The following is a 19529-nucleotide window of genomic DNA, read 5'->3' on the forward strand; positions in this document are numbered from 1 at the left end:
AGAGGGAAAAACGTATTTAGTAATAAAACCAAACTAATGCAAGTGTGAATGATTTAAGTTATTCTGTGAGGGGCAAATCAAATCAGATCTTTATTATTGTTATAGACCAGCATTAGGTGGGGGGGGTACAGTCATTAAAAAAAGCATAGAATAAAAATAATCTTAAAAAATATGAAAAGCTAAAAAACATGAAATAAAAACAAAGTATATATAAAAATCTGGCATCTAAAAGAAGGCATAGGAGCATTAGATGGGTGTTGGAAAGAAGAAAAGGTCAGCATGCAGAAGACTCTATCAAGTTGCCCAGCACTCTAAAATGGCAAGCTAGGGGCTCATTAAATTTAGTCGTCACCTCTTGAATTTTGACTGCTGCTGCTTGAAAATCATCACTTATAGTTAATGAGGCGAAGCCAAGGGGAAAAAATATAGAGCCAGTAGTTGAGTATGGTCACCTTTGCTCTAGCCTCCACTTTCCTGAAGCCTGTCTTTAGTAAGAGAGGAGATTAGAGAGACAATTAGGAATTTGAAGGGCTGGTCTTATCTGAGGTGCAATTTTTTTTATGACTTGTGACAAAATGATAAATTGTTGCAGGAAATAAAATCCCAGCTGAAGATAAAGCACGATGCTCAGATCACTTTGTACAGAAAATACAGACAAGGAGATCTCCCTGACATCCAGATTGAATACAGCAGTCTAATTACTCCCCTGCAGGTTGTGGCACAGGTAGGCTATTTTACCAAGAATTCTTAATATCTTTTGAGCTAAACAATTTTAGTAAATGCAATTTAAGAGCAGTATACTAAAAGTTTGGATATTGGATATTTTTGTTGAAGACTCTGTGTTTTTGAATTATTGCATTGAGTTAGTCCAATTTACATATTAGACAGTATTTCTTTTCTTTAAATTATTTTTGTAATTGTTTAGTTTTAGTATATCATTTGATATGCAGAATTTGATTGCAGGTTTTCTTTAGCTTATTGCATTCTAGAAAAATAAATGGTTGTTTTCTCACTGTATATCAAATGACCCTGAGGCAAACCTGAAAATGAGGCATTTCAGATTTAAAATATGGTATAACATATGAGGTCTTTTAAAGTGCTTAAATGTTGCTTAATGTAACCAGAAGCGTGTTCTTCCTCTTACATGCTTCAGAGGCTGGACTGTTCAAATAATTTCATGCTTGTTTAAGCATGGGGGGAGGGATCCTTTACAGTTCCAGTCTTGTCCAAGAAACCAGGCCTTCAGAATTCCTGCTCTGTGACAGTTTTGTCAAGCGAGCAGCTTACCCCAAACACTTGTTTATCTGATCTTGGCAAAAACAATGTCTGTTTTACATGTCCCCTTTCCCCCTAAGAATACAATGGCCACAAAGACAAGAATAGCTACAAAATTGTTTATGGACGGCTTTCCATTTCTCTATGGAAAAATCTGAAATCCTAACTGTATTAAATCATCATCATCATCATTGTATTCATGGATTCCGAACATGATTAAACCTTAGATCTTTCATGTATAGTGGAAATATACTATACAGAAAGCGATGCTTTTGTTTGCTCTGTAAAAACAAGTCCTTGGGAATCATATTTTCACCCAGAGATTGGCATATTAAAATATATATTTATTTAGACCACTTAATTCATTTGATTCTTTTACTTTCAGGCATTTCATAGAGTTCACAGGCAATTGTAATCTCTAGTTCAGAGTGCAGAAACAATATGTTTTGTGTAACTCTTAGTGCTTTCTTATTCAACCGTGTTTCACAAGTTTCATTGCAATTTGTTTTAGTTTTTGTCAACTTTTAAAAGAAGCCTTTTTACAAGAACTCACAAATTGTTTATCATGATTCCATAAAACCTAATAGTATGTAATATTTCCTACAAAATTTTAAAATGTGTAAATTAGGTTATAATATGGAAATTCATCCAATTTGAAACAGGACATTTCCTACTCTAGTGAGCATATTGTTTATACTGTTATAATACTTTTGCAGAATGTGGTAAGCAATCATATCGTTTATATGTCTGCAATTTTCAGAAAGATCCCACACTGGCTAAACAACTCTTCAGCAGCTTGTTTAGTGGAATTCTGGAACAAATGAAAAAATCCAAGTCTCCGGCTGAAAAAAATAATATCATCCAGCAATTGTTGCATGACTTCAATCATTTTTTAACTACAACTGTGTTGTATTTCCCACCATTCATATCTTGCATTCTGGTATGGCATTCAATATTTATTTGTGAATTTATTTCTTACTTATATAAAATCTCTCGCTCTCTCCCTCCCTCCCCCCCTCCCTCCTCTCAAATAAAGTACTTTAAATCTCTTTCTAAAAACTTCAGTAAAGGATTGAATATGTTCTTATATTTAATATTGGTGGCTGTAACTCAGTATTACTCCATTGTCAGAATGCAATCAATTTCATTAATTGTTCATTTGTTATAATAGGAGATGACTTATCAGCACAAAGAATTGGTAGACCTCAATTATTACAATGTAAGTACTAGCTGTTTAGCAAGTTTACAGCAACCGGTGGGCATCCTTCTTCTTGAACAAGCTTTGGTTCACCTTTCACCTGTGGAGCAGCAGCCTCCCTCCAAAAGAATGCGTGGAAAGACAGAACTTTCACCTGATGTGACCAGGTGGATTGAACTTGCTAGGTAAGGTTTCCTTGAGAAAGAAAATATTTGTAGATTTTTACCGTAAGTGGGACATATGTTTTAGAATTGTGTAAAAAATAATATTTAAATTAATGAAATTAATATAATGACAATGACTTTGGTTGTATATTGTCAGAATTTTGGATCACCTTTTACTTTTGAAGTTACCTCTTTTATTTTAATTAAATGATAAAGAATCATTTAGCCATTTATAAAGCATACCTTGAATTATCCAGTATCGAGTAAGAAATGGCACTGTATTAGAAGCTTTACTGCAAAAACACTTTGAAATACAGTACAAAAATACTAAGGCTTTTTTAAACTACTACAAAGAAAAAAAATAAAAATATGGAGAATCTACACCAAAGGTGTGACTAAAAGCTTTATTTGACACCATGTTTAATTTACTATTTAACCCTCTACTCATTGAACTCAAGGTCAGAAATTTATGGGCATCAGATGCAATAGGCAAAGGCAGTCAGTTCAGCCATGGCTATATCCAACTTATGATTTGGCTCAAAGGATTCAGTGGTCCTTAGTATGAAGCTTTATTTGGATATACCAAGCAACCCACTTAATTCAAATTGGCTAACATAGCTTACTTGCAAATTATTAAAACAGATCGTGCCTAGGGTACCTAGCTTTAGGATAGTTAATAATGGGGGTGGGGTGTTTTTTTTTCCAACTTTTGGTCTTGATTAAAACTGAGATTAAATGAAAAGATAAATAGTTTAAATCTCTTGAATGAGGGGAAGAGCCAAATGAGCCTACTGGCTACTTGAATTAGAATTGATTGACAAAGAATCACACAATCCAGGCATTTAAGAAATGATAATGGTTTATGAAATAGAAGAAAATTGAAAAAGCACATGGGGTGCCCAGGTGGTAATTTAATCAGTTCTGTCATGGAGTAAGGGTGATTTTGGACTTGATTGCATGGCTACTATGAAGTTATATAATTGGGCAGAGGTTAGAGAAGTTAGGCACCGATTGGCATATATTTGCAATTTAGTTCAGAATAGCTTTTCCCCATTAGCTATCACCTGATTTTGATTCTGGCAATCATCAAACTTTTCTCAAAGCAAAAAGGATTTGCTAGCTAAGGTAACAAGCTGATGATGGTGGTAGAATGTATTATGCAAGCGGTATGAATGCAGAAACCTATCGTAGTTGAGTTTCTTTGTATCCTGAGCTATGAAATGTGTCCTTGATTTATCTGTGTCTTTGGAAAATTAGTTTAACCTCATTGATTTGAGGAATGAATCATTTTAATAATTTAAAATTCCCCCCCTCCAAATGTAGGCTTTATCGATCTGTTGGAGATTATGATGTTCTCCGGGATATTTTTAGTGGAAAAATTGGAACGAAGGAAATTACCCACAATGCTTTGTTAGCTGAAGCAAAAAGTGATTATGCTGAGGCAGCTAAGCTGTATGATAAGGTACAATTATGTTTATAAAGTACAGCATTTTCAAGGACATAAAGGGGAAACAGATTGAACGTCATTTAAAAATGCAAACACAGCCTTTCAAAATCAAAGTATCATCAGTATAACTGGTGCCTGAGGAAAAACAAGGAACCTGAGTTGTGCATAAATATATTTAAATTTTATAAAGATTATTAAATGCAGTTTTATAGTTATTAATATGCTTAAAAAGATAGGTCAATTGAAGAATAACCTTTTAGACGAGGTTGAATCAAAAGTCATTTTTAACTAAAATAATTCAAATGGAAAACAAATCCAGAGGCATCTAATGAAGCTCCTTTTATTAAAACAATAATCCACAACAGGAATTCAGTAAAGGCACATATGCTCAGTGATTAATGTTCTTTCCCATTTTCTGCTCAAATATCACTATCATAAGTCCTAATCATGATAAATTAACAACAGTGATCCAGTTATTGGTAACTTGATGTCTTAAATATTGCAGTGTCGGCTGGCAAAATGTACCAGTTAGGCTGCTTTTGAGCCTGATTAGCACCATATAACACTACTGTTGAAAAAATTCTTCCAATGATTGATTTGGTATTAGACGTAGCCAGATTTTTGTATTAGTGTAAAAACATGGAAACAAATATTTGTATATATACCTTCCATCCTGCATCTTTTTTTAAATTTAGGTCCAAATAAAAACCATTTTTAGTTCCATGACATATGTTGGTACTGCTCCATTATTAATAACCACTGGGTTAAATATTTTAACATACCTTAAATATTTCATGGCAGTGTATATTCTGTTCTAATCTTAAAATTGTATAACAATGTATTTTAATGCTACGAACTGTTTGGAGATTAATGGCATATCAGACTTGCAGAAATATTTAAAACAAATAACTACCGTAGGCATTTACTTCATGCCAAAGAAAAAGCAGCACCAAAAAGGATGCAGAGGTATGGCTTTTCCTTGGTGCCTAAGTCTGGGTCAGTATGTGGTGAGGAAGCCAACAGCAGAGCATGTTTTAACCCATCTATAGACCAAGCACTTTCTACCTCTTTATTGGAACAGCCAAGTTCTATATCTTACTTCTAGGGTAGATTAAAAAACTGAGCTCCTATTGATAGTTACCTTGTGTTTGGAGAACTGCAGAAACAGGGTTGATCAGCCTGAACTACCTAAATGACTATTTATGATTTGCTGTTTTATTCAGGCCTTAAATAACTGATTGCCTTCTTTTCCCCAATATTTTCCTTCTATTTTTGTTTCTTGCCTGTCTTTCTAAATTGGTCTGAGCCAGTTTTGAAGAATAAAAATCTGACCAAAAAACCCCTAAATAAATAACTTGGTAAAATGTTATAATTTATGATCACTTCTGAGAAGGGAAATTACAATGTTTAGTCTAGCCAATAATGAAAATAGAACATAGCAGTAGCAATAGGACTTAGGATTATATACTGCTCCATAGTACTTTACAGCAGAAATATCCAACCTTTCCGGGCTCGCGGACCAGAGGGAAGGAGAGGAGCTTCAAAATTGGTGTGCGCATGGGCACACAGGGCCACACACACTGGTGTGGCACTAACGGCCCTGTTCGTGCATGTGCTGGAGGTGTGCACATGGGCAAATGGCCATGCACCCCCCATGGCGGGTAGTGGCCTGTTCGCACATGCGCAAATGGGCCACGGACACTCACCCCCACTAGCATCCCCGTTCGCGCCCACATGCATGTGCAAACGGCCATGGGTGCTAGCGTGAGGGGGAGAATGCACGCCCATGCCTGCGCACACCGGCCAGCCATTTCCGTGGCCCGCAGGCCAAGAGCCTGCCGGTCCTGAGCTGCGGCCCATAGGTTGGGGACCCCTGCTTTACGGCACTCTCCGATAGTTTACAGAGTCAGCATATTGCCCTCAGCAATCTGGGTTCTCATTTTACCGACCTCAGAAGGATGGAAGGCTGAGTAACCTCGAGCCTGTCAGGATCAAATTCCATGCTATGGGCAGAGTTAACCTGCAATACTGCATTCTAATCACTATGCCTCTTATATTGTAGCATAATGTGTAGTATTATCTGTATTTTAAATTGTAGTATTACAGCACATGAAAATTAAATTATTTTAAATTGGAGTATTGCAACTCATGAAAGTTAGCTTTGTTGAATATAGTTTTGGAAGCTCCTTAAGAGTATTTTTTTTAAAAATTCTTATACTATGAACTTTGTTTATTATGACTGATCAGTAGCATATAGGCTTTGAATGCAGAAATCTCTGGTATTTTTAGATAGAGCTCGGAAAGGCTTCTCTCTAAAGACTGGGAAAGTCATTGCTAGTGAATGTAAATACTGATCTATATAGCCCTCTTGTAAGAATCATTCTGTGTTCCTAACTGATGGCATTTGTTTCATAGACGTATTTCAGTTTTGTGGGGAAAATAACTTAGAATTTCATAAATATATTTGTCCAAATCACAGACACAACTTTTTCCAGCAGCCTTTAAGTGATGAATGCAGGCTGTAGTTCTTTAATTGATGGTCCAGGCCCTAAAACTAAAATTAAATTTATTTCATTCCATTTGCATTAAAACAAGTCATTTGTTTATTTATTTTCACATTGAAAATTACAATTTTGAAACAATTTTTTACTTTCTGGAGACTTCACTCAAGGGTTTCCGGGCCTGCCTGCTTTGCTCTAGGTGAGAGGTCTGCAACCTTGACAACTTTAAGAGTTGTGGACTTTAGCTCCCAGAATTCCTCAACCCTACTTTAGGTTAATCACTAACCCACATTGCCTGTCCCTGGATTAATTGCTAAACTGCAACTTTCTTTGCTTTGGTAGGCGCTCTCTGTACAAGACTGGCCTGATGACGAGCCAACCGAAGCAGAAAAGGATTTCTGGGAAATCGCATCTCTTGAATGCTACAACCATTTGACAGAATGGAAATCTCTGGAATATTGCTCGACTGTGAACATTGATAATGGGCAACCAGCAGACCTAAATAAAATATGGAGTGATCCGTTCTTCCAGGTTTTCAGAAAAAAATATATAGAGATATATAGATATACACATGCCTCTGTTCTCATGTTATATTTGTGAGTCTAAGAGAAAGGGTTTAATTGAGCCATTGACCTTTCCTCTAAGAATTGCTTTGCATAATACATTAAAATATGTACAATGCTGTGGTTTAACCTTTATTGGGGAGGGGGGGAGAGAATTCTCAGTTTCAACATTAAATTTATGTTGGAGAACCTGATTATATTTAAAAATACATACATGTAGAGTTTACAATTTAACTTACCATGTTAATGTGTGTTTTATCACACAAAAATAATTCCAATTTTCTTACAATTTAGGAAGCTTATTTACCTTACATAATTCGCAGCAAGTTGAAACTTCTCCTTCATGGTGGCAGTGACCAGTCTTTATTGACCTTTATTGATGAGGCTATGAAAGTAGAAGAGAAGAAAGCTCTAATAGAAATGTATTACAGCCAAGAGTTGAGTCTTCTCTACATTTTACAGGATGATTTTGACAGAGCCAGATATTATGTCAAAAATGCCATGCAAGTGTTCATGCAGGTACTTCAAAATGAATGAATATTATATCATGCTAATTGTATTAACTAATCAGGAGTATTATATCATTCAGAGATTCTGTATATGGATCTACCACATCCAGCAATATTGAAATGATTGATTCATAAAAGTTTTATTGTTAAGATAAGATGATTAGATCAGGGAAACCCAAGAAAATCCACTGATTATCAGAAATTCAAAATGATATGCTTTTTCTCCGACAGAACTACTCCAATATTGATTCACTATTGTACAATAGCCGTATGATCAAACTGCAGTCAGTTCAGGCTTTAACTGAAACACAAGACTTCATCAACTTTATGAGTAAACCAAGTAAGTTCCTCCCCCTCCCCACCAAAAAATGCAGCGCTTGTTATGTAGTAAGTATATTGTTTTAGTAAAATAATAGCTAACATAGTCTTGGATATCACTGGTGGATAGCATTTTGGGTTTGGGGGTTTTAATGACATTACTGCTTATTTTATTGTTTGAATTAGTTGGTTCAAATACATAAGGGCATAGAAAAATTTGATTGAAACTATTTCTGTATATTATACTTCATAAAAACAGATTTTTAACATATAAGAAGTATTAAGAGTTTCCAATGACCAATGAAACTGATTTTTCTAAAACAAACGTATTAGAAATGTATTTGGTTCATATCATGCGTTTCATTTGGCTTCAGCTTAATGTGCCACTGTGGTTTGTAAATTTATTTTTTATGGTTTAGCCTGCATGAATACAAGCATATGCCTACAGAGCTTAAAATCTGTTAACTATGATGATTTATTTAGTTTAAAATGTGATTCTTCACTTGCTAGCAGTTTTAAATATTTTATGTTTTTTTCAATAATTGCTTTTTAGGTAATTTAACTTCTCGGGTTTCTCTTAAGAGATTTCTCAATATTTGGACAAGCAGATATCCTGATACCAAAATGGATCCTATGAACATTTGGGATGATATAATTGCAAATAGGTAAAAAACAATCTGATTCAGTTATTGGTGTTTACATATATTTATTGTACACCCAAGAATATCCCCAGTGAAATGTCTCTCCCAAGATCACTTTTTTGGTCACTTAAGATCTATCGGCTAGGGAGAAAAATGGGGCCATTTGGTAACAACTTGAGGACTTTTGCAGATTTGTGAGACTTCCTAAATAAAAATATTTACCCTTGTAAGTTTTAAAATATCTTTTATTATGTGTTTCAAAAATATATTCAGATTGAAACAAGCTTATGGATTGATTCCTGCTCTCAACTGCTCAGTTTTACTGCTGAAACTGGCTGGAGAAGGTCATTAGAGCTCTAATAAAATCATTGTTATGCCCAGCTCTCATTTTATGAGGCAAAACAAAAATACCTTTTTAGATAATTGGATGGGTTCTCAATTTTTTTCTTAATTTTTGTGCAGATGCTTTTTCCTTGACAAAATTCAGGAGAAATTTTCTAGTACCCACCTAGATGACAGCATGGAATTAGATGGAGATGCTTCTTTCAGCATGGAAATGGACAATAAGAACGAAGATACATATTCAGAGATTAAAAACTGCAAGTTTGCTATGAAAATGAAAATGATAGAGTGTGCTAGGAAACAGGTAACTATGACCTTTTCTTTATGAGAACAAAATATAACAGAATAATATAGCCTTTCATCAAAATATATTGTGCCAGCTTTGAGAGATTCAGTCATATTAATTCCCTTAAAACATTCTTTAGTATAACATGGCTGTATGTGCCTACCATTATGCCAAGATTTGTTTTAGGCATAGTTTATTGAAATAGACACAGTCAGAGGTACCAAATGAGCAAAATAATTGGCTTACTTGATCTTTTGAATTAAATATTTAAATAAAACAGATGATCAGTCGAAAAACCCTTTATTAATGCTGCGGCATTCCTGTAATGCGTATTATTACTGTTAATTTTCATATGTTGAACTCAAGAGATTCACTCTTCTTCCATATTCTTACGGTAATCTTTTCATTCTTTTCTCCTGTTGGATTGCAAAGTAGAACAGTTTCTCAGTAGCCTTAAAGCTTCTGAAGGATTTGCATGGAGATTCTAAGACCTGTGAAGATTGGCGAGTGAAATGGAATCACAGCTATTGTTGTTTTAGCCATAGTCGCAGCCGGAGTCAAAGTAGTCCTGAACAAATTCTTACAGTACTCAAAACAGTCCCTCTACTGGGTAAGTGTTTTGTGTAGATTTTTCCATCAATACATAATAAGAACATCATGATGTTGACCTTAGGGAATGATCCTTGGTTGTATGCAGTATTATACCAGCATACTAATTTTATAATTTTTTGTCAACAGATGAGATTAAACTGAGCAGCATGAGCAATAATCCTGTTAGTTTCCGTAACCAAAACCTCCTCTTGGGAACCACTTTTCATATAATGGCAAATGCTCTTTCCAAGGATCCAAATTGCCTTGACCAAATTGAAGAAGAAAAAGCTGGAAAAGTCTTGATGCTTTCAGAAGAAAGACCTGATGACATTGAAAAAGTAAGATGCCCATTTCCTAAAATATGAATGCCTAATTAGAAAAATGAAGGTAGAATTTGAGAATTTTTTTAAAAAATATATTTTTTTTAACCTGGTCCAAAATGTGTGATATAAAAGAAAAACACTGCAGCAAATTCAACAGGTATTATAGTTCTCACGGACTCTGTGATATTTGAAGCCAGAACCAAGCTCTCTTAATAAAGAAGCATGGTGGACTTTGTTGAGTTTGTCTATTTTTAGATCCTTTCATTCTCAGTGATTCTTTTTACATTTATTTATATGTTTATTTATTTAGTAGATTTATATGGCTGCCCATTTCAAATATATGGCTCTGACCACCTAACAATATAAAAATAATAAAAATATGTCCACAAAAAAACCTATAAGAAACAGAGCAGCCCCCCAAAATTACAAAAGCAACAATCAGTTACTTGGCACAACCAAGAAATTCGTTCTATCATAGACCCAGGTCACCAGGTTTGAGCACAGAGCACAGAGCCAAGTCTTCAAAGCCTTATGGAATGCCAACATGGATGAGGCCAGGCATCATAATAGAAAAAGTTGTCCACCTGAGCTCTGCCAGCTGACACTTCTTAGCAGACTGATTGGGATGGTAAAACAACATTTTCCAGTGGATCTTGGTTAAGGATAAGAGAGAGGAGAAGGGTGTTGACACAGTTTGGGGCAGAGTTTACTTTAGATCTCAAAGAGCATGGATATGAGAATGATTTTGGATCTGAAGTAGTTAAATATATTCCTGGACTACCAACATATTATAAAGATAATAGTGGCCATAACAAAAAGGTTTAATTTTAATTCCAATAAATTCTTGCAGATGCATTTGTACATTCTGATCAGTGATAATATCCCATTTAGATTCTTCAGGTAATATTTTTCTCTTATATGATCACAAGCATTTCTAATGCAAATTATTACACCTACCTCCCCCACCCCCTTTGCAGGAACTTATGATTGTGTCTTTCTCCTTTCCATTTCTAAAGAAAGGTCAACATAGGGACTGACAAAAGGTCCCTCTACTCAGAAGTTAAGAAATGTAAAAGGTGTGGCATCCTTAAGAGAAGAAGAATGGTTAAATAAATACTCATGTTTGGAGTAAATTAATCTATTTCATCAAGACTTTCCAACATGTTGCTTCCATTGTTTCCATTTTTTAATCTATGAATGTTTAATCTTTTCTTCCTACTAGTGTCCCTTGGTTTTGTCTCTTAGTGTTGAATCAAAACTATTTCATAACCCGTTTAAGCAATCACACATAAACTTCATAATTTTATATTCTGTTTTTTATTGTTTCCTATTGTGCTTTGTGATCACGATCACAGATATATCATATAATTTCAGGTGGTAGCAGGGCTGAACAAGAGAGCTTTTCTGTGCTTCAGTGGGGCTGTGAAAAAAGCTGAAGAAGAGCTCCAGTCCATGTCATTTGACCACATAGATACAAATGGAATTATTGATGCTTATATGACACTGGCTAATTTCTGTGACAGTCATCTCCGCAAAGAAGAAGAACAAAATTCAGCAGGTAAGTTAAAAGATGACTTGTTCATTATTTCAGTTCTGCAACAAATGCCATAGAAAATTAGGTTCAGACCAATACATATCGTTTTTGATATTAAGTCACCCTTAGTTGATTTCAATTATGTTTGCAACATAAGAGCAGTCTTACGTTCTAATCTTCGCCTTTATTTTGTCTTGATAAATACCAGTTCTTACCATGCTAATGATACATTCCTGCTAGCCATAACTGAAATCAACTAAAGGTGACTTTAATATTTGGCATAATATTTGGGACATTATACTTCAAAGCAAAACAGGTAGAAAGAGATAAAATAGAAGTACTATAAAATTATGAGAGATGGAAAATATTGTTCACATTAAAACAAGTATCTATTGTAATTAAAGTAATGAGTTCAAATAAATTAATAATGCAAGATGATTTCTGGATAAGTGAGAGTACTTAGTACAGTTAAATGCTGGAATTTATCACCATTGAATGTGATGGTAACCAGTTAAGATTATTTTAAGAGAAATTGGGCAGTTTCAAAAAGGAATGAGCTGGTGTTATCAGTTTTAGTAATTGTTCATTATCTCCTGAATCGCGACATGTGCCCTGGATTCAAGTTTCTGTTTAATGACAGTAGAAAAGAATTGTGCCCTGCTTATTGGCCACTATATGATCCAAAATGCTGGTATAGGTGCCTTTCACCTAATCTCTTCTTACTACTACTGTAAATGTCATTCCTGCCATCCATCAAGTCTCATAATATATGTTGTTTTCTTGCAAAGAGTGTGGTGATAGGTGAAATATGAAGTCTACAGAAGGTTTAACAAAGTACTTTAGAAAAAAAATTGTATGTATTATTTTATGTAGAATAAAAACACTTTATGTTAAATAAATCACAGTTTTAATCAACATTAAAAGTTTAATATTCTGTTGATGATCTTATGTTTGTCAGATGTAAACATCGAGGATTTGCAGGTGTTTCCAGCAATTGTAGTGGAAAAAGTAATAAAAGCTTTGAAACTAAATTCAAATGAAGCAAGGTTAAAATTCCCCAGACTATTGCAAATTGTAGAGAAATATCCAGAAAGGATTTTGGGACTCATGGCACAAGAGGTAAGTCTTCCCATCTCTAATATATTATCTATTTTTGTAGGCCACTCACAATCATTTGTGTGGGCAGCCTGTACATTTATAAATACATTTTGAAAAATTAAGACCATTGATGGTTTACTTAGGAAAAAAAAAGATATTCTCACAGACATCTGTACTTAACCTCTCACTGGAATTAATGCCTTGCTTGTGAATATTGCTGCAGTACACTTAGCAGGCCTCCAACATTATCTTACAGGTCATCCTACTGCCTCAGGAGAGCATCCTAAAATTGGTGTTTCACCCATAGGTATTTCTGCACATTTATTCCATGTGGAGAACTTTATCAATTTGTTCCAGTGACAATTGGAAAAGTGCCCCGATTTTCCCTGTCCTTTTTTTCCTGGGTCAAGCCTATATTTACATTTAAATATAATATTTAGGATAGACACTCAAAGGAACAATGGGTGCAACTGTCAGCATTGAACACAAGATTTGTGGTTTGTTTCCACAGTTGATAAGGGTATTGCTACAAATTCTGGGCAAAAACTAGTTGATTTTTGTTTATCTCAAGTTCATTGGTTCTTGGAAACATGTTACCATGTCCTTGGTTGAATTTGGTAAACTTTCCACATGCATTTCCATATTCCAGCAGGTAAAGACTTTTATTGGGTTCAGGGGAATCAAGATAGAAGCATGTTTTATTTGCTGTAATTTACATTCAAGGTTACTGTTTTTACAGATTTCTTCAGTTCCCTGCTGGCAGTTCATTGGTTGGATCAGCCAGTTGATGGCAATGCTGGATAAGAATGAAGCACATGCCGTTCAGCATATGGTGGAAGAAATTGCTTCTAATTACCCACAAGCAATAGTGTATCCCTTCATGATTAGCAGTGAAAGCTTTTCTTTCCCAGAAACTGCCATAGGTCATAAAAATAAGGGGTTTGTAGAAAGGTAATATTAAAAATGAACGAAAACATGTTTTTAGAAGAAAAGCAAATGATCTCTTACGGTTAGGGAAAAGTGTAATGGCACATAATTTCATACACTACATTTAAGTGAAAAGTTCTTTTTAGCTTGCTAAAGGTTAAAAAAAAGTCAATAGGTTAATTATTCCTAAAAAAAGGAATTACATAATTGCTGAAGCATGTTTCTATAAATTATAAGTTCATTCAGCTTATTAATCTTGCTGCCCCTAACATAATCTTTGTTATCAAGTGGCTCAGACACTATGATTGTGGTTTTTTAATTTTATTTTTTTATTATATCTGTTCAGAAAGAACAAAATACATTTATTAACCTAAAGAGTAAGGAATCTTAATTAAATAGCAGTTTATATTAAATCATTATATTAAATAATTAAAATTTAAACTTAAGTTATAGTCTCTCTTTAAACCAAGCATGTTCAGCCCACAACCTAAGGCCATATATGGCCCTAGACAGCTACTAATCCTGGCCCACAAGAAAATAAAGTATTAAAAATAAAGGAAGTTTGTTATTTATATATATTAACTATATTATATATTTTATATGTAGTCCAAGACGATTCCTTTTCACTCAGTGCAATCCAAGCAAGCCACAAGGTTGGCCAAACATGCTTTAGATGATTGTAGCTGAAATAGTTTGCTTATTAGTTGAAAAACTGTGCTAGGTTATTGCTTAAAAAGTCAAGGGCAACGTTTCTGCAATCTCTTTCCTTGTTGCACTGTTTCTTTTCTTTGTAGAGTGAAGAGCAAGTTGTATGAAGGAGGAGTGATACAAGATTTTGTCCATTCCTTGGAACAGCTTTCTAATCCAGCAATGCTATTCAAGGTACATCTGTCAAATTCTTCATAATCTGAAATTATATATATATATTTAGCATTTATTTATATAGTGACTTGAATGTGCCAGAATTAATCTGTTTTTGCTGTTCGCCCAGTAACTCTAGACTAGGTGGATTTTTTTCTTTGTTCCCATCCAATTTTGTCATCCAGCCATTTCTACCCTTTTTTTGTCTCTTATTGTTTTCTTGGTTTTAATGTTGTAACTATTTGTAAACCAGCCAGAATCGCTGGGAGTTAGGTAGCATATAAATTTAATAAAATATTATTTCTATCTTCAGCAGCATGAATTTCTGATTATGACCTGATTGTTATTACATTTTGATGTTGCTATCAGTTCATTTCCTAGGAGAGAAAATAATTTTTATTCTGCATTTATAGGATTGGATTGAAGATGTCCGAAATGAGCTGGGAAAAACTAAGAAAAATACAAGTAACATTCAGCAATTGTATGATGGGATGTACCAAAATCTTGGAAATTTAGACGCTCCCGGTCTTGGGTGGTTCAGAAAGCAATTTATTAAAGTATGTATCATGCTTTACAGTTGAATACTATAAATTTATAAATTAACTATTGAATTTTTAATAATCCTTATATGTATATTGTGGTTACATATCCCCGTAATATTGACATTCTTTAGCGCAACTGTTCACAAATCTTGGCTTTATACACAATTTGGAAACATTTTTTAAAAACTCAGTCAAACAAAAATTACTTAAGAGTGCTAACTCTAGTCCACCATTACTATTATTACTCAGGCTTCAAATTGAAAAGTTGAAAGCAGAATAGAAGTTTTGAAACATTCCTCCAGAGGGAGCATTCATTCTGATTTTACAGAATAAGCTTCCAGCTGCATAACTATAGAACATAATTACAGAAGAGACTTTTGGTTCACTTCAAGAAACTTTTTCAGCCTCTTTCAAGGCTCAGCTTCTTCTGAAATTGTTGAGCACAGTAAAGTAAAAATGAAAATATCTAAGAAATTTTCTTGATAATCTGTGTTTTTAAGAATAGTCATCAGAAGTCATTACTGCAGCAGCAGCCATATATATTCTACAGGTGATGATTTGGCAGAATTGTGGGAATCTCCTATATTAACTGATTTGCTGGTCAGCTAGAAACCAGACACAACTGGTGCTGCTTTGGTAGAGTCTTTTAGAGTCTTTTATGTGAATTATTCCTGCAAAATTTTTGATTTCATTTTTCCTATAATGGAGGTAGACTGGGCACTTGGAGTTTAGTTCCTAAATTTCTAAGGGGGGGGTGTTTCCAAGTCTCTTTCCTTTTGGCATACCGGTAGTTATGTTTTATTCCACTAGTAAAAAGAGGCGTTCATGCAGCTTTGATTGTGGTTCAGTGTTGCAGCTTCTCTAGGAAGACATATTTATCCATGTTTACTAACTTCAGTGAAAAATGCCATCACAAGAGAACAATCTAGTGGTAACGTTTGGAAGCGTCATAAGTAGCTCCCACCCCATTGGAGTACATCACTCACAACCCATAATTCTTAAGATACATGGAGTCCTTCCCTGACCACAGCTTATACTTTTAGCTGATCACAACTTTTGCCATGTTGGCAGTTTGTCAAGGTTCTACGCTAGTCCTTGGTTAAGGATACCACTGTACTCTTTTTTTCATAACAGCCTGAATATTTTGCTTATGTTAAAGCTAGTGCTCTTCTTGTAAATGAATTTTATTTCAGGAATTTGGAAAGGAACTCGACAGTCATTTTGGAAAAGGAGGTTCAAAACTGCTAGATATGAACGCCAGCGTCTTCAGTAAGGTTGCACTCTCTCTCTTTGCAAAGATGAAGAAATGTGAAAAACAACCTGGGAATCTGAAGGAGTGCTCCCCTTGGATGAGTGAATTCAAACCAGAATTCTTGAGGACTGAACTGGAAATTCCTGGTAAGGTATACTTCGAAGTGTAAAAGGAAGAAAACTCCCTATAAATTAAAGAATGTCTCTAATGAAAAAGATTATTATTAATTGAAGTAATATCCTCTAGTTATGTACTCACAATGAGTTGGACTAGACTATTTGATAGATACTTTCTATCTTTGATTTTTACCACTTTGGAGATAATCTGAAATCTTCAAACTTACTGAAATTCAAAAGCTTTAAATATTAAAAAAATGTGTCTTGGTTGAAATGTGATTTAAAACAATGTTGAACTGTTTTTAATACACTGACAAGAAAAGAAACAATGGCATTATGCTTTGGTTGGTATTCAGGACTAAGGTGCTAAAATTGTACCTGCATAGTGTGCTTATCAGTGTGCCTGGCCCTTGGACTTTTAGTAAAAGCTTTTGCTGACAATCTTGATGTCAAAACTAGAATTGCAAGAATCATATTGAAGCTCTCTTAACAGGCATCCTTCTCTTACGGCTATCTTTCTGCTATAAAAAATAACCTGTTAGTCATTGAGATTTTCTACCAATGTAATACTGCATTGCGTACAAGATAAAAATGTATCAAACACATAATACATTTTGGTGAAGTTATTTGTTATTTGATTAATCAAGTAAGCATTCTAAAAAGCCATATATTTTTTTTAAAAAACTTTTACTTATTCAGGTCAGTATGATGGTAAAGGAAAGCCATTGCCGGAATATCATGCAAAAATTTCTGGATTTGATGAGCGGGTATGTTAAACTATTAACCTACAGAGCATGTGGTTAACATTGTAGTAGAAATTTATTTTAATTTTAAATAATAATTGAACATTTCCCCCATATTAATCCACTCAGTACAATAAGGATTCTGATATATCTGTAGGATCTGTATATCCAGAACTCATTCGCCAAAACAGGAAAAGCTAATAACAGCTACTAATTAAAATTAATTGGTTGAAAGATAAAATTGATTTCCCCACTGCATATAACCCATTGACTATCATAGATGGAAACACATCGTTACACTCATTCTTCTCCCTCCTTCCAGCAGAAACAGCAAGAATGAAACAGGGAGAATGAAACAAGAAAGGAGATGAGGAAAGGAAGGGGGGTAACTGCACTGGGAAGTGAAGGAAAGAAAAATGGAATAAAATGGAAGTGAGAATGAAGCAAGGCTAATAATTTACAAAGAAGGAAAAGGTTATTTAGATGTTTACTAAAATGGTAAAAATAAACTGAAAACAGCCCCTTCTAAATTCATTCTAATCTTCAAAGGAATCCAGGCTTCTAAAAACCAGTTGCCTCTCCTGTACTTGTAAAATATCCTTCTCAGTCACAGATAATTATTTGTGGAAAAACCTATTAAGGAAGCCCTCTATCAGAATATATATAGTTGAGCAGAATTCTGTACAATTGCTTCATTTTTCCTGATCTCTTAAATTCTAAACCAGTGTTTCAGAATGCACCAGAAGAAAGGTGAATTCTGTTCACATATAAATGACAGATCAATTCTACATATTGATTTTTCACTTAGAAATCAGTTAGAATGTAATGGAAGGAATCTCAAACTGTGACATGCATTTTGTGAAAATAATAACTACAAGGAACATAGTTTTTATTACCACTTTCAAAAATGCAAGTGGCCATAAGTTCAAATGAAAGGTCCGTGAGACCTGCCAATATCCAGTGAGATTCTGATTGGAAATCTATATATTAATATATTTTGAGGGCTGTGCCTTTTGAAAATTAGTGACCTGCAGCAAACTAAATCTATTTACTTTCAACATGGCTTTTTCATTGTTGACTGTATGTATAACCAAATTTAAGAGCAATATCAAGGTCATTAAGAATTGTAGGATATCATTGACTTTTCCTAAAATTGAGTTGTATGCATATTAAAACGGGAAGATTTTTCAGGTGATATTTTTACTTTTGTTCATAAGTAATAAGTAATTCTATAGCATCTCTAATACATCTTTGATGTGATTTATCCCCTTGTGCCCATACTTTCCAATTTTGTTAATTTATTATGAATCTTGTTATTACTACAGATGGCAGGTCACTAGACCCATGCTGCGTGCAAAAACATAAACTAAAAATAAAGAATAGATACCTTTTGGAAACAATACTGCTTGAAAAACTCAGGAGAGTATTTCATTTCTGTGCTGCATAGAAATAAATAGTCTCTTTAGGGATCAATTTGTATAATACAGTATTTTCTTATCTGTATTTTTTCTTTTTCTACATTCTATCAAAGATAAAAGTAATGCAATCCATCCGGAAACCAAAACGTATAGTTATCAGAGGCAATGATGAACGGGAGTATCCCTTTCTTGTGAAAGGAGGAGAAGACCTCAGGCAAGACCAACGCATTGAGCAACTCTTTGAAGTTATGAATAACATCCTTTCACGAGATGCTCCCTGCAGCCAAAGAAACATGCAGATAAAAACCTACCAAGTTATACCAATGACGACCAGGTAGAGACATGCTAAAACCTTACGTAGGAAAGAGACTTCTGTTTTCATCACAGGACGTTGTTGGAAATAATTCCTGCATATTCCAAAACACCACCTCTGAATTACTTGTGCCTCTCTCCACACTCTTAAGCTCCTCCTCTAAAGGTGTTTTTCAAACAGGCATAGTGCTCTCTCTTGTGTGTTTAAAATATTTTAACGTAGATGATTTGTCTAGACCTAAGAGGATTTTTTCTTGAATGGGATTTTCCCATGTATTTTACCAGGAAACATAGATAGAGCAGGTTAGAAAAGTAAGTGCCCTCCTAACCATACGCAAGCACTCCGGATTTGTTGGTGATGTCCATTTTGCTCTATGAGTTCATAGTGACCTAACCTTAATGCTGTGTGGAATTTTCCTCCAATGGGATTTTCCCATGTATTTTACCAGGAAACATAGATAGGGCAGGCTAGAAAAGTAAGTGCCCCCCTAACCATACCCAAGCACTCCGAATTAGTTGGCGATGTCCATTTTGCTCTATGAGTACATGGTGACCTAATCATAACCCT

At 34.5% G+C, this 19529-nt stretch overlaps 1 protein-coding gene across 1 annotated transcript in view; it reads left to right on the forward strand.

Moving 5' to 3' along the window:
* PRKDC (protein kinase, DNA-activated, catalytic subunit) overlaps positions 1–19529 on the forward strand; it is a gene marked incomplete at its 5' end in the record, with an annotated part of 56883 nt that overhangs the window by 27259 nt on the left and 10095 nt on the right. The window contains 19 exon segments of the mRNA XM_015815619.1: positions 593–724; positions 2036–2215; positions 2447–2658; positions 3961–4099; positions 6928–7116; positions 7443–7667; positions 7889–7997; positions 8529–8640; positions 9079–9262; positions 9680–9854; positions 9983–10173; positions 11533–11716; positions 12651–12811; positions 13530–13741; positions 14512–14599; positions 14992–15135; positions 16314–16518; positions 17188–17255; positions 18763–18983. Of these exon segments, the coding sequence (XP_015671105.1) occupies positions 593–724; positions 2036–2215; positions 2447–2658; positions 3961–4099; positions 6928–7116; positions 7443–7667; positions 7889–7997; positions 8529–8640; positions 9079–9262; positions 9680–9854; positions 9983–10173; positions 11533–11716; positions 12651–12811; positions 13530–13741; positions 14512–14599; positions 14992–15135; positions 16314–16518; positions 17188–17255; positions 18763–18983 (3131 nt within the window).

The sequence above is a fragment of the Protobothrops mucrosquamatus genome, unplaced genomic scaffold (assembly GCF_001527695.2).
Source record: "Protobothrops mucrosquamatus isolate PMUCROS unplaced genomic scaffold, P.Mucros_1.0 scaffold356, whole genome shotgun sequence".
Classification (NCBI taxonomy): Eukaryota; Metazoa; Chordata; class Lepidosauria; order Squamata; family Viperidae; genus Protobothrops; species Protobothrops mucrosquamatus.